At 40.4% G+C, this 10,931-nt stretch overlaps 2 protein-coding genes across 5 annotated transcripts in view; both read right to left on the bottom strand.

Moving 5' to 3' along the window:
- Window positions 1-298: 298 nt before the first annotated feature.
- mbd3b (methyl-CpG binding domain protein 3b) lies at window positions 299-7,486 on the bottom strand. 3 transcript variants are annotated; one of them, XM_046049373.1, is made up of 7 exons: window positions 7,391-7,486; window positions 4,150-4,309; window positions 3,338-3,475; window positions 2,978-3,068; window positions 2,677-2,854; window positions 1,947-2,099; window positions 299-1,712 (listed from the first exon to the last, which is right to left on the bottom strand). In XM_046049373.1, exons 1-6 carry the CDS (start codon window positions 7,402-7,404, stop codon window positions 1,952-1,954), a joined length of 729 nt encoding a protein of 242 aa, XP_045905329.1. In that variant the 5' UTR covers window positions 7,405-7,486; the 3' UTR covers window positions 299-1,712; window positions 1,947-1,951. The 3 variants fall into 3 exon arrangements, with proteins under 3 accessions (XP_045905329.1, XP_045905326.1, XP_045905328.1); XM_046049370.1 differs by lacking the exon at window positions 7,391-7,486 and adding an exon at window positions 5,352-5,689; XM_046049372.1 differs by lacking the exon at window positions 7,391-7,486 and adding an exon at window positions 5,448-5,689.
- Window positions 4,173-10,931, bottom strand: part of LOC123970943 (cytochrome b-c1 complex subunit 10-like) — an 82,100-nt gene continuing 75,341 nt past the window's right edge. Inside the window, exons 2-3 of one of the 2 annotated variants that reach the window (XM_046049375.1) lie at window positions 8,889-9,029; window positions 4,173-4,309 (exon numbers count right to left, since the gene is read on the bottom strand). In XM_046049375.1, coding sequence (XP_045905331.1) covers window positions 8,912-9,029 — 118 coding nt within the window. In that variant the 3' untranslated portion in view covers window positions 4,173-4,309; window positions 8,889-8,911. Of the gene's footprint in view, window positions 4,310-7,659; window positions 8,122-8,888; window positions 9,030-10,931 lie in introns of those variants that run through there. The other variant, XM_046049374.1, reaches the window with a different exon arrangement.

The raw sequence follows: 10,931 nt of genomic DNA, 5'->3' as shown, positions 1-10,931 counted from the left end.
GGTATCCTCCACACTTCTGCAGGAGAGACACTTTGTGTCCCGGGTGAGTATTTTGCACTTTGTCCAGGCTCAGACAGAGGACTTTCAAGTTAACTGTTAATCTGAGGGAGAATGCTGATTGGATGGAGGGGTTTTGTGTGTGAATGTGGAGAGTTTGAAACGATACCGTCAGGCAGGGTGGCCCACTTTTGTGTGGTTAGATGAATCTAAATATAGCTTTAACTGCTGTTACAAATGTGAATGTACTATTTTTAGCACTTTAAAAAGAAAAACAAAGACACACTACCAGGAGACTTAATGACATACAGATTCATTTTAATAAGCAATACAATCAAATTCATTTCAGCAATCAGCCTGCTGATATTGAGAAGGAAATTTCATGATTTCAGCTGGATATATTATTCACTATCAAACCTTGACAAACAGGGATAAAAAATACAGAATTATTATTCCTCAGATAATAAATGAAAACACATTAAAATGCAACCTTGACTGTAATTTGCTGTCACCAATTTTGTGCGTGGGTTTACAAGGAGGCAGCGTGTGTGTGGTAACATTGACACAAAAAAAACCAAAAACACAAAAATGGACTGAAGCTGTGACAGAAACAACGCCTTGGCATTAACAGCAATGTTTCACAACATCTGTAAGCACCTATTGATGATGATGAGTGTTAAAAACAGTTATATTTGTACAATAGAAAGAGGTTTCATCAAGTCATTTCTTTTCCATTGTGCTCAGCCCCATCATGTGTACCTTTTGCTTTCCTTATGTTTAGTTGTACATCAGCAGAACCAATATAGTCACGAAGCGGACTTTAGTAATATGCAAGTCAAATCTACGTCCTCTTCAAAAATGACATGTCTCCTCTTTGGTCAACACAGAACATGACTCGCAGAATAACACAGCCGACATTTAAGAAAATATTTCCTTGAAATTACAGCAAGAAAAACTTGACCCTATCCTCTCCAATGGATATACACAGCATTCAGAACTACACTGTCTGCATTAGCAACATCAGCCGCCTGCAGACTGGCACCAATGGGCTCAACTCGGTATAATTGCATCTGAACTGGCTCCACTAGAAAGAAAAACAGTCTGTGTGATTTGTGTAAAACTACTCATGGAGTGCATCATAAAATTCAAGAAAGAGACATGTCAAAAATACAAAACATTCATTTCCAATCTGCCCAAAAACAAAAAACGCACCCATATTGACTTTTTGCTGACATAAAATGTTTGGATTTGACATGATTGTCGCAAAAAATACAAACCCATTCAAAGCCTTTTAGTAAAAAATACACTTATCATCGAAGACTGAATTTGACAAACTGTAGGTAACTGTAAGTTATCTTTAATATTTGCAAGTTCATTTGATGTCATTTGTTTTGTTTTTTTAAATATTTTAAAATGGCCTAGTCCAAAATATCTACAGAGCTCAGAAATACACAGTAATTTAACTGGTGTTGAAGTCAAGGAGCCCCATCCAGTGGAGTTAATGATGAAAAGACGCATTTGAGACTCAAAAGTGTTCCCAAGGGGAAGATGGATCTTTACATTGTACGGGACCGGTGTGAGTCAGGTTAAGGTTTAAGTTGGAAGCAGATACTAGGATACAGTTCATCAGGGCTGGACTGCTGTAGGGGTCCCTACTGTTCACGGTCGTGTGTGTGTGCAGGCGTTGAACAAACCCATCCGGACTTCACAAAACCCTACAAGAGAAAAGGATTGGCAATTAGAAGAAACATATTCTCTAGTTTTTTTGGATTGCTAGGTTGCAGCATATACTGTGTAATATCTCATGCACCAAGTACAAAACTCGTGATATGCCTTTACTTTATGTTCTCAGACTGAATTTAACATTAAATTAGGTGATCATACATCATCTAGGCAGCATGTAGGTCCGCTTAAATTTGCCCATAGGCCTAAATTGTCCCTTAACCAACCTGTGCTATACGCTCTCCATATCCTCGCTGCTGTTGCCCTCCTCCTTCAGAGCCTCTCCATCATTGGCAGCCTCCTCCACATGGGCCAACATATCAGCCATTAGTGCCTCCTCCAGCCTTTTCCTCACACTGTACACCAGCTCCTCCTGTTTCCTACACATGAACACAACAGGAAACTGTTACACTTGGCAGTTACAGCTGCCTTTAACAGCCATTGAATCAGCACACAACAGATGGTGTTTTTTTTCAGGGTCACTTGTTATTGGTACTGTGGGATTTCTGAGCAGACTCAACTTGATGAACTTTTGGTGAATCTAAGATGACAAAAGGCGACAATGAAATCCTCAAGGTCATTTCAAATTTGGACGATTTCTCCATTATTTCCTTGCAACTCATGCCTTGTATAGGAATTATTGTGCTTCCGCATGTAAAATGGATGCCAGTACCTCATGAACTGGTAAAACAGATAACATGAGACATTGTTCACACTGCCTGAGTAGTTATTTCCTGTTTTCAAACACACTGAAGGAGCTCTGAGCCCGATTTGTAACACGGCTGTGTCGCAGGCACACATACTGATACATTTTGCTAAAAGCAAAAAAAGTTACAAAGAGGAACAGGAACTGCATTTTAAAGCCGACTGTGTATTGGCTCAAGCTGTGAACAATCAGGATCTAACGCTGCAAACAAACAGGTGATCCTTTTGTGGAGGTGTTCTGTGATTGCCTACCTGATGTCCTCATCAGTGACTATGAAGGCCTTGCACAGCGGCTGCGCTGTGTTGAGCCAAACTCCCGGGTTTTTCTCCACAGCCGCAGACAGCTGACCGGTGATAGGAGCAGCGCTGGTGTGCAGCGCACTCGCAATAGCCGACAGCAGAGTCTTGTCTGTGCAGCCTGGACCAACACCTGAGAGGAGAAACCGGGTGGATAGAAGATATTTTAAAGAAACATCACAGCTGTCAATGTGCTCACGACAACTTATAAATACAAAAAAATATTAGATTTCAATGTTTAACTTGTTTATATTACCTTGCAGGCCTTTAGGCAGTTCCATTGTTTTCACCAGCTCCTCTGCAATGTCATAAGCATTAAGACCACTAAGTTTCTTCTCCCAGAATAGCTGCAGACCAAAAAAAAAAAAAAAAAAAAAAAAAAAGGGAGTAAGATTAGCTGCAGGCAGTTTGGCAGAAAGAAATCCAACCAGTTAAATGAAATGCCGCAAACAAATCCACCATCTACACAGCTCATGTCTGGCTCATCCGGTTTCAAGGTTGCACATTTCCTTCAGACAGAGCAGCTTCAGAAGCAACAGCATCAGATAACACATGATTCAGGTTTGTATCAGGTATGTACGGGCGATGTTAACAGCAAAGGGCGGAGGCTGCTCACCTGTCGGGGCTGGTCGACGGCTTTCTGAGGATCCGTCTTCACTTTGTTGTTTGGGTGGTTGGTCACCTTGGTAACAGGCTGCTTAAAGATGGAGGCTGTCTGTCTGACTGGGAGTGACGTGTTCAAGTCAGGTTTGCCCTTAAAAAAATAAATAAATAAAACAGAAAGGGAAGATGAGGAGAGGATGGACAAAAGGATTTAAAAAGGAGCAGAGACAGAATATGACATGCTTTTCCACAAAACTGTTGATCGCAACCGCGCCAGAGGACGCGAGGCTTCAAATTCACAGTTTTTAGTCGCTTATGTAAGTGCTCAAGACAGTTATCTGAAATGATCCAGTGCATGAAATCAAAGCTCATTTGTGCCATCAGCCATGAGGCTCCACAACGCCACAGCACCCAACTGACACTCTGTTCTTGATGATATTTTTGACATTTATCTAGTTGTAAATAGTTACCATATACTGATTGTATATAGTGTGCATCTCTTACATTCCTCTGTGCTGCTATATCAACCTGAATTTCTCCTACAGGGGATTAATAAAAAGGTATCTTAATTCTGGCGGGAAAAATAAATAACTTTACTGTTGCTGCCTTTTATGAACACTCTGCCACAGGGTATGCTGTATCTCTTTAAATTTAATACAATTATTCCAAACTGTTCACACCACTCTGGGTCCATAAGGAAAAAAAGAGATCATTACATAAAATTTCACCTACAGTGCTGGATCTATTAACTCTTTACCATAGTACAGTATGTGTTCTCGTGCCAAACAGTGTCCAGGCCACCGTCAGTGAGCCTGTTTGTCTCACCTTGTTCTGGTTGTTGTTATCATAGCGCAGTCTCTGGCGGTTCTTGTTCAGCTTGCTCATCAGCATCTTCCCCGTCCGGAAATCAAAGGAGCTGAGGTCCATCTGGTTGCCAAGGTAGCGGGCCAGCTGAGGCTTGCTCCGAAACTTCTTCCCAGATGGACTGGCAGGGAGGTAGACACACTGGGTAAGACTATGCTACCAGAATTGCTTACATAAAAATAAACAAGGTCAGAACAAAAGACAGACAGACAAAGACAGAAAAACCAAACGGAGGTGACGGCAGGGAAACAAAACGGACAGGTCACGGGTCAAAATACACCAAACACAGCAGACAGAAAATCACAAAACAAGGACCACAACATGCAACAAGTCCAGAAGCAAACGAGAAACAGAGCACATCCAAGTGGTAAAAGACACTGAAATCACATTACTCTGTGAAATGAATGAAATCTTTGATGAATACTCTGTATAAGCCCTGTTATCTACTAAAAGCTGCACACATTTTAGTATGAGTAGATATGGCTATATATATATATAAAAAAAAAAGAAACATACTCAACAACATAGTATACACAGCCTTAAAATGAATCTCCAGTGAACACAATGTAAACATGGCAACACTAACATTTGATCAAATGTTTCAGAATGGAAACATTGTATCTCCACTTGTGGGAGGCAACAATATATTTAGCCTGAGCAATGACAAAGGAACAACTGTGGGTGGATACGTGCTAGTAACTCATGCAAATGTCTCTTACATCACACACCACAGTTAACACCAGTAGGATTGTACAGTTAGCCTACCACAAACTATACAACCGACCCGCCTCCCCCCTCTCTTGCCTCTGTTCCTCATCTTGCTCTTCTCCTCTGCTAAATGAGAACAAATCTGGCGTTGTTGATTCACTTCAATGGGAAATAAAGAGTATTAACTGAGATGAGTTTTATTCATCAAAAGGCCTCGCCAGGCGTGAATTGCTACTACTAGCCTGCACGCTTGGACAGGCTCCTTCTTATCCCAACACTTGTGAGAGGAGCTGGCCTGGCTGGCCTTGTTGCCCCGCTGCAAACAACCTCCCCCTCCCCTTCCCATCCCAAACTTTACACCGTTCCCCCTTATCACACTCCTGTCTGTTTTCAACGTCCGCAAACTCGGTGTCTTGTGCACCTATAAGTTTTGCAAGGCCTCGTTCGTTTAGTACCTAAAATAATAGACATCGCTTTTTCCAGCTGACAAACCCGACTTTCTGGTCACTTCTTCCATTTTCCAGCCCTTGGGGAGAGCAGTGCAATCCCACCTTTTCTTCTCCATTTCCCGCGCGAGTAGCCTATAAATCCACTAAAAGTTACTGCGAATAACCAGATTGGATTTTTTGATTTTTTTGGATGGCAGGCCTATCGCTTCTCACGCTTTTGTTTCGACCATGTTACAACATGCGCCCTCAGTAATGGGATCTCCCTGCTAACAACATCTCGTCTCTTTGTCGTCGCGCAGATCGCTCCGCCGCGGACCTCAGCCACATCACCACCTGCCTGTATCGCCGGGGCACGAGGGCTACATCCGCAAGGAAAACATAGGACAGCGCGGCCGCATCAAAACACCGCGAGGCAGTCAGGACGAGACAGGAAGTTAGGAGATTCGGACTTCATAATAAAACTACATATTTGTCACGGTAAAAACACATCAAACGTGCAATTTGGTCTCAAAGTCTCAAAAGGCTCCTGTGAAGCCCCAACATTAAATTCAGTACACTGTACACTAAGTACAGTGAACTTATTTCACTGTTTTACCATGTCATTTATCATGAATTTGATTTTTAATACCTTGCAATTTTACTATATTCTATTATTATTCTTCTGTCATTTTTTAATGTAACTTACTCTCAGGTCTCCCTTGAAAAAATAGAACTCAGTCTCAATGGGACTTGACCTGATTAAATTAACGTGATGTAAAAAAAAAATGAAGTCCAGCATCTATATAATGTGTAAAATACAGTAAAATCACATACATTTTCTAAAATGCTTAAGTAGTGTTACTACTACGATTAAAAAATACAACTTTAATAATTAAATTTCAATCAAATAGAAAATTATTAATACAATTAAATTACAATTATAAATTACATCAAATTTAAAAAATACATTTTTAATTTAGATGGGTTGAAATGGTTAATACTGGAAAATCACATAGCATTAACTCTCTCGTTCTTGACCATTGGAAAGGTAGGGAAAAAACAATATTAATTCAAGGACCATTACTAGCTTTTTGCGGAGCTTTCAACTGCATGTACTGATCTTCATCTTGAATTAAAATATTTTTAAAATAATTAGTCTTTGAACCTAGGTTTTATTGTTTTCTACCTGAGCTTTCTTTATTTTAAACTCTTGGTTACTTAACTTAATCAAAAGTGAAATTTATACAGTATGTGTGAAACGTACAGAGCAAGAACCCTCAAAATACATATTGTCATTAGTCTTTTGTTTTGAAATGTTCTACCGGAAGTAATGTTTTCTATTCAATCTAGCATGACCGGTGGCTAGCACGACATCAATGTCAATCTATGGGAAACATAAATTAGACTACAGCTACAAATAGACCGTAAATAGTCATCACAAAGATGAAGTGACAACAATCATGGACGCTGCTGAATAATTAAATCTACTACATGTAGTAAAAAAAGTCCTTCACTTGTAGCTTTCTCGGTAATGTAAAAATGTTAAAGTTTCATGTAAGCTAGCTACGTGAAATTGGAGAGCCGTTTCACCACGACAATGCCTACCGTTGTCATCCAGACTTGGAGCCGGCTTTTATGAATGAACAAAGTAGATTTAATCGACAAAACATGGACACCATTTTAAAAGCATGTCATGCATTTATGGAGGCTTTGTGTATGTAACAACGATACAGAAACAAATATGATCGCCGTTATACGATTAAAATCTGTCGAAATAGCACACTGTCGACGCAGTACTCAGACTCCGTGCTTAATTAAACATTAACTGTAAATGTCGGGAAAATTAAACCTTATCATGATTACGCTAAGAAACACCGACATCCTAGCTGCAGAACACAGCGTTGCTGTTTTCAAATGCGAGACCACCGAGTCCATTTGCCTAATCGATGGCAAACACTTTCCAAGTATATTATGAAAACGACATATCGCGCATTAAACGCTAACCGTTACAACTGCAATTAACACCCTTGATGGCGATTTCATTACCCTTCAGATGATGTACTTACTCGTTTTTATCCATCTTGAAGACACTATCTCGTTTTCTCCCTCTCGCTATGTTAAATCCCTTCTCCCCTCTCCTCTTTCAGTCCCCTCCCCCTTCGATGGGAGAAATGAAAGACATTATCCACGCAAATTTCGCAGTCTGGTTGATAAAATTAGTAAAATGTCTGGCCGAGCACGGCGTATTCTCAGGGCGCAACTAGGCCCATAATACCTCGGCGAATATGTATCATTCAGCATGCATGAGGTATTACATTATCACAAACTTTACATATGCATTCTGTACTTGTTTTTATTTCACACTATTTTTACAGTACAAATAGTCATGACCATTTAATAAATATCAGGTCAACAAAATCTATGCGTTCACAACTGCTCCATGCAAAAGAAAAGTAAATGCAGCTCATTGCAAAATTCATTGCAAACATACTAGACTTGCATATGAAGCACTGGACACAAAATAGAAAATAAAATTTAAAAAAAAAACCTCTCACCAAGCAGTTTATCCATAAGATTTTAATAATTGGCATTTTGCAGTATACCTGGACACACTGGGGTAAATCAAAGATTTATTCACATTAAGTGATACTGAATCAAGAACAGCATTTATACAGAGTGCATCCTGTTGTCCAAACTCCTAACAAGCCCTCAGTGACTGATTGTTGAGCCAGGGCATCCCCCTTTAAGCTTGCGTTGTTTAGCAATCCACCCATGTGCCCATTCCCAAGCTCTGGTCCTGTAGACAGACACACAGCCCATTCAGTAACACAATGTACATAAACACATCTGTTTGAATGTGTGACAAGAATCCTTCCTGTCTCTGAGCTTGGACTTCTGTCAAGACCGCATCCAAGGACGGGTTCAGGGGATGATGGGAGTCATCAGAATGAATATCATGAATACTGCCTGGGATTTAGGTTGCAATAACAGTATTATAGCACTGATATTATACTTGATCAATGTAGGAAAGCTCTAATGGTTAGTACCAAAATGATTGTACAAGTTCTGCTAAATGCATCATTTTTCTAAACCTTTATCTTGTCATAAACTGACCCAGTTTCTATTTTAAAACAAATCTGACCCATTTGCAAAGCTTTAGATTAGACAGAACCATAAATCTTTTGTGCTAGCACAGTTGTTGTCTAACACCCTGCACAAAAGCAGCTTGATCTCTGTGGCCATTCTTCCTAACACCTACAGTAAGCTTTGGTTAGTGAGCACTGAAGATGTTTTAGAATAACATTTCTGACCTCGGTATGGGGCTGCCTGTGCAGATGCACGAGTGGTGAATAGAGTTCCAACAAACTGTCGGGTGTAAGCAACTTTAACCAATACTCAGAACATTAATTTGAATGTTCAGTTCCAACACCTGGCATGACCTACACCTGTCTGCATCTTATCTTGAGTACATGGGTGGGGCTTACAATCCAAATGAACACAGCAAACAGAGCATGTGAGTGAAAGCTTGTTTAGAAGTGCTGCTTATAACAACAATACACTCACAGTTGTGTTAGTTGTGTGGGACTTTACTCATCCTTGAACTTCCCTCTAATGTATGGCACATAGTCTAGAACTAATCGCCAGTCTGTGAAGTGAATGAGCGCCACTCCGCCAACTGTTCCCCAGGCAACCATATTTGGTACCCTAGATGGAAGAAACCAAAGGCATTCATAAATGAGAGAAATCTAACCAAACCACTGACACATATCAAGAGCAACTTGGACAAGTATACTGCTTAACTCAGTCCGCACAATGAATTTAGGAGAGAGGACTTTGGATTCAACATGCACACTTCCTATAGTCTATATACAGTAATGGTGGCTTTGACCGACTTCTCCTTATTTTTAAGATCCATCGGCTGCAGCAGTTTGAACTTTAAAAAAAATTGTTTTCAACAGGCAATTTTCAAAGGTTAATTTTGTTTGTGATTACTAAATGTAATGTATGACTTGGTTTAAGTTGTTGCTCATGGGAAAAGGTGAATTACTGATCGAAGAAAGGGTCAATAAATTACTCAACTGACAGGAAAAAGTTTTGATAACTGATTACTTAGTACTCATTTGTTAGCCAATCAACATAATTCTTACAAATAATCTTTATAAATGACTGTCCATCAGTGGCTCTTTGAAAATTAGTGCTGTGTATTAAATACAGGTGCTGGTCATATAATTAGAATATCATCAAAAGTTGATTTATTTCAGTAATTCCATTCAAAAAGTGAAACTTGGATATTATATTCATTCATTACACACAGACTGATATATTTCAAATGTTTATTTCATTTAATTGTGATGATTAAAACTGACAACTAATGAAAATTCTAAATTCAGTATCTCAAAAGTTAGAATATTACTTAAGACCAATACAAAAAAAGGATTTTTAGAGATGTTGGCCAACTGAAAAGTATGAACATGAAAAGTATGAGCATGTACAGCACTCAGTACTTAGTTGGGGCTCCTCTTGCCTGAATTACTGCAGCAATGTGGCGTGGCATGGAGTCGATCAGTCTGTGGCACTGCTCAGGTGTTATGAGAGCCCAGGTTGCTCTGATAGTGACGTTCAGCTCTTCTGCATTGTTGGGTCTGGCGTATCGCATCTTCCTCTTCACAATACCCCATAGATTTTCTATAGCGTTAAGGTCAGGCGAGTTTGCTGGCCAATTAAGAACAGGGATACCATGGTCCTTAAACCAGGTACTGGTAGCTTTGGCACTGTGTGCAGGTGCTAAGTCCTGTTGGAAAATGAAATCTGCATCTCCATAAAGTTTGTCAGCAGCAGGAAGCATGAAGTGCTCTAAAACTTCCTGGTAGACGGCTGCGTTGACCTTGGACCTCAGAAAACACAGTGGACCAACACCAGCAGATGACATGGCACCCCAAACCATCACTGACTGTGGAAACTACAACTACACTGGACTTCAAGCAGCGTGGATTCTGTGCCTCTCCTCTCTTTCTCCAGACTCCGGGACCTTGATTTCCAAAGGAAATGCAAAATTTACTTTCATCAGAGAACATAACTTTGGACCACTCAGCAGAAGTCCAGTCCTTTTTGTCTTCAGCCCAAGCGAGACGCTTCTGACGCTGTGTCTTGTTCAAGAGCGGCTTGACACAAGGAATGCGACAGCTGAAACCCATGTCTTCCATACGTCTGTGCGTGGTGGTTCTTGAAGCACCGACTCCAGCTGCAGTCCACTCTTTGTGAATCTCCCCCACATTTTTGAATGGGTTTTGTTTCACAATCCTCTCCGGGGTGTGGTTATCCCCATTTCTTGTACACTTTTTTCTACCACATCTTTTCCTTCCCTTCGCCTCTCTATTAATGTGCTTGGACACTCTGTGAACAGCCAGCCTCTTTAGCAATGACCTTTTGTGTCTTGCCCTCCTTGTGCAAGGTGTCAATGGTTGTCTTTTGGACAGCTGTCAAGTCAGCAGTCTTCCCCATGATTGTGTAGCCTACAGAACTGGACTGAGAGACCATTTAAAGGCCTTTGCAGGTGTTTTGAGTTAATTAGCTGATTAGCATGTGGCACCAGGTGTCTTCAATATT

The sequence above is a fragment of the Micropterus dolomieu genome, linkage group LG05, assembly GCF_021292245.1.
Source record: "Micropterus dolomieu isolate WLL.071019.BEF.003 ecotype Adirondacks linkage group LG05, ASM2129224v1, whole genome shotgun sequence".
In the NCBI taxonomy this organism is placed as follows: Eukaryota; Metazoa; Chordata; class Actinopteri; order Centrarchiformes; family Centrarchidae; genus Micropterus; species Micropterus dolomieu.
The sequence above is the reverse complement of the archived record's forward strand: the minus strand, read 5'-3'. Positions and strand labels throughout refer to the sequence as shown.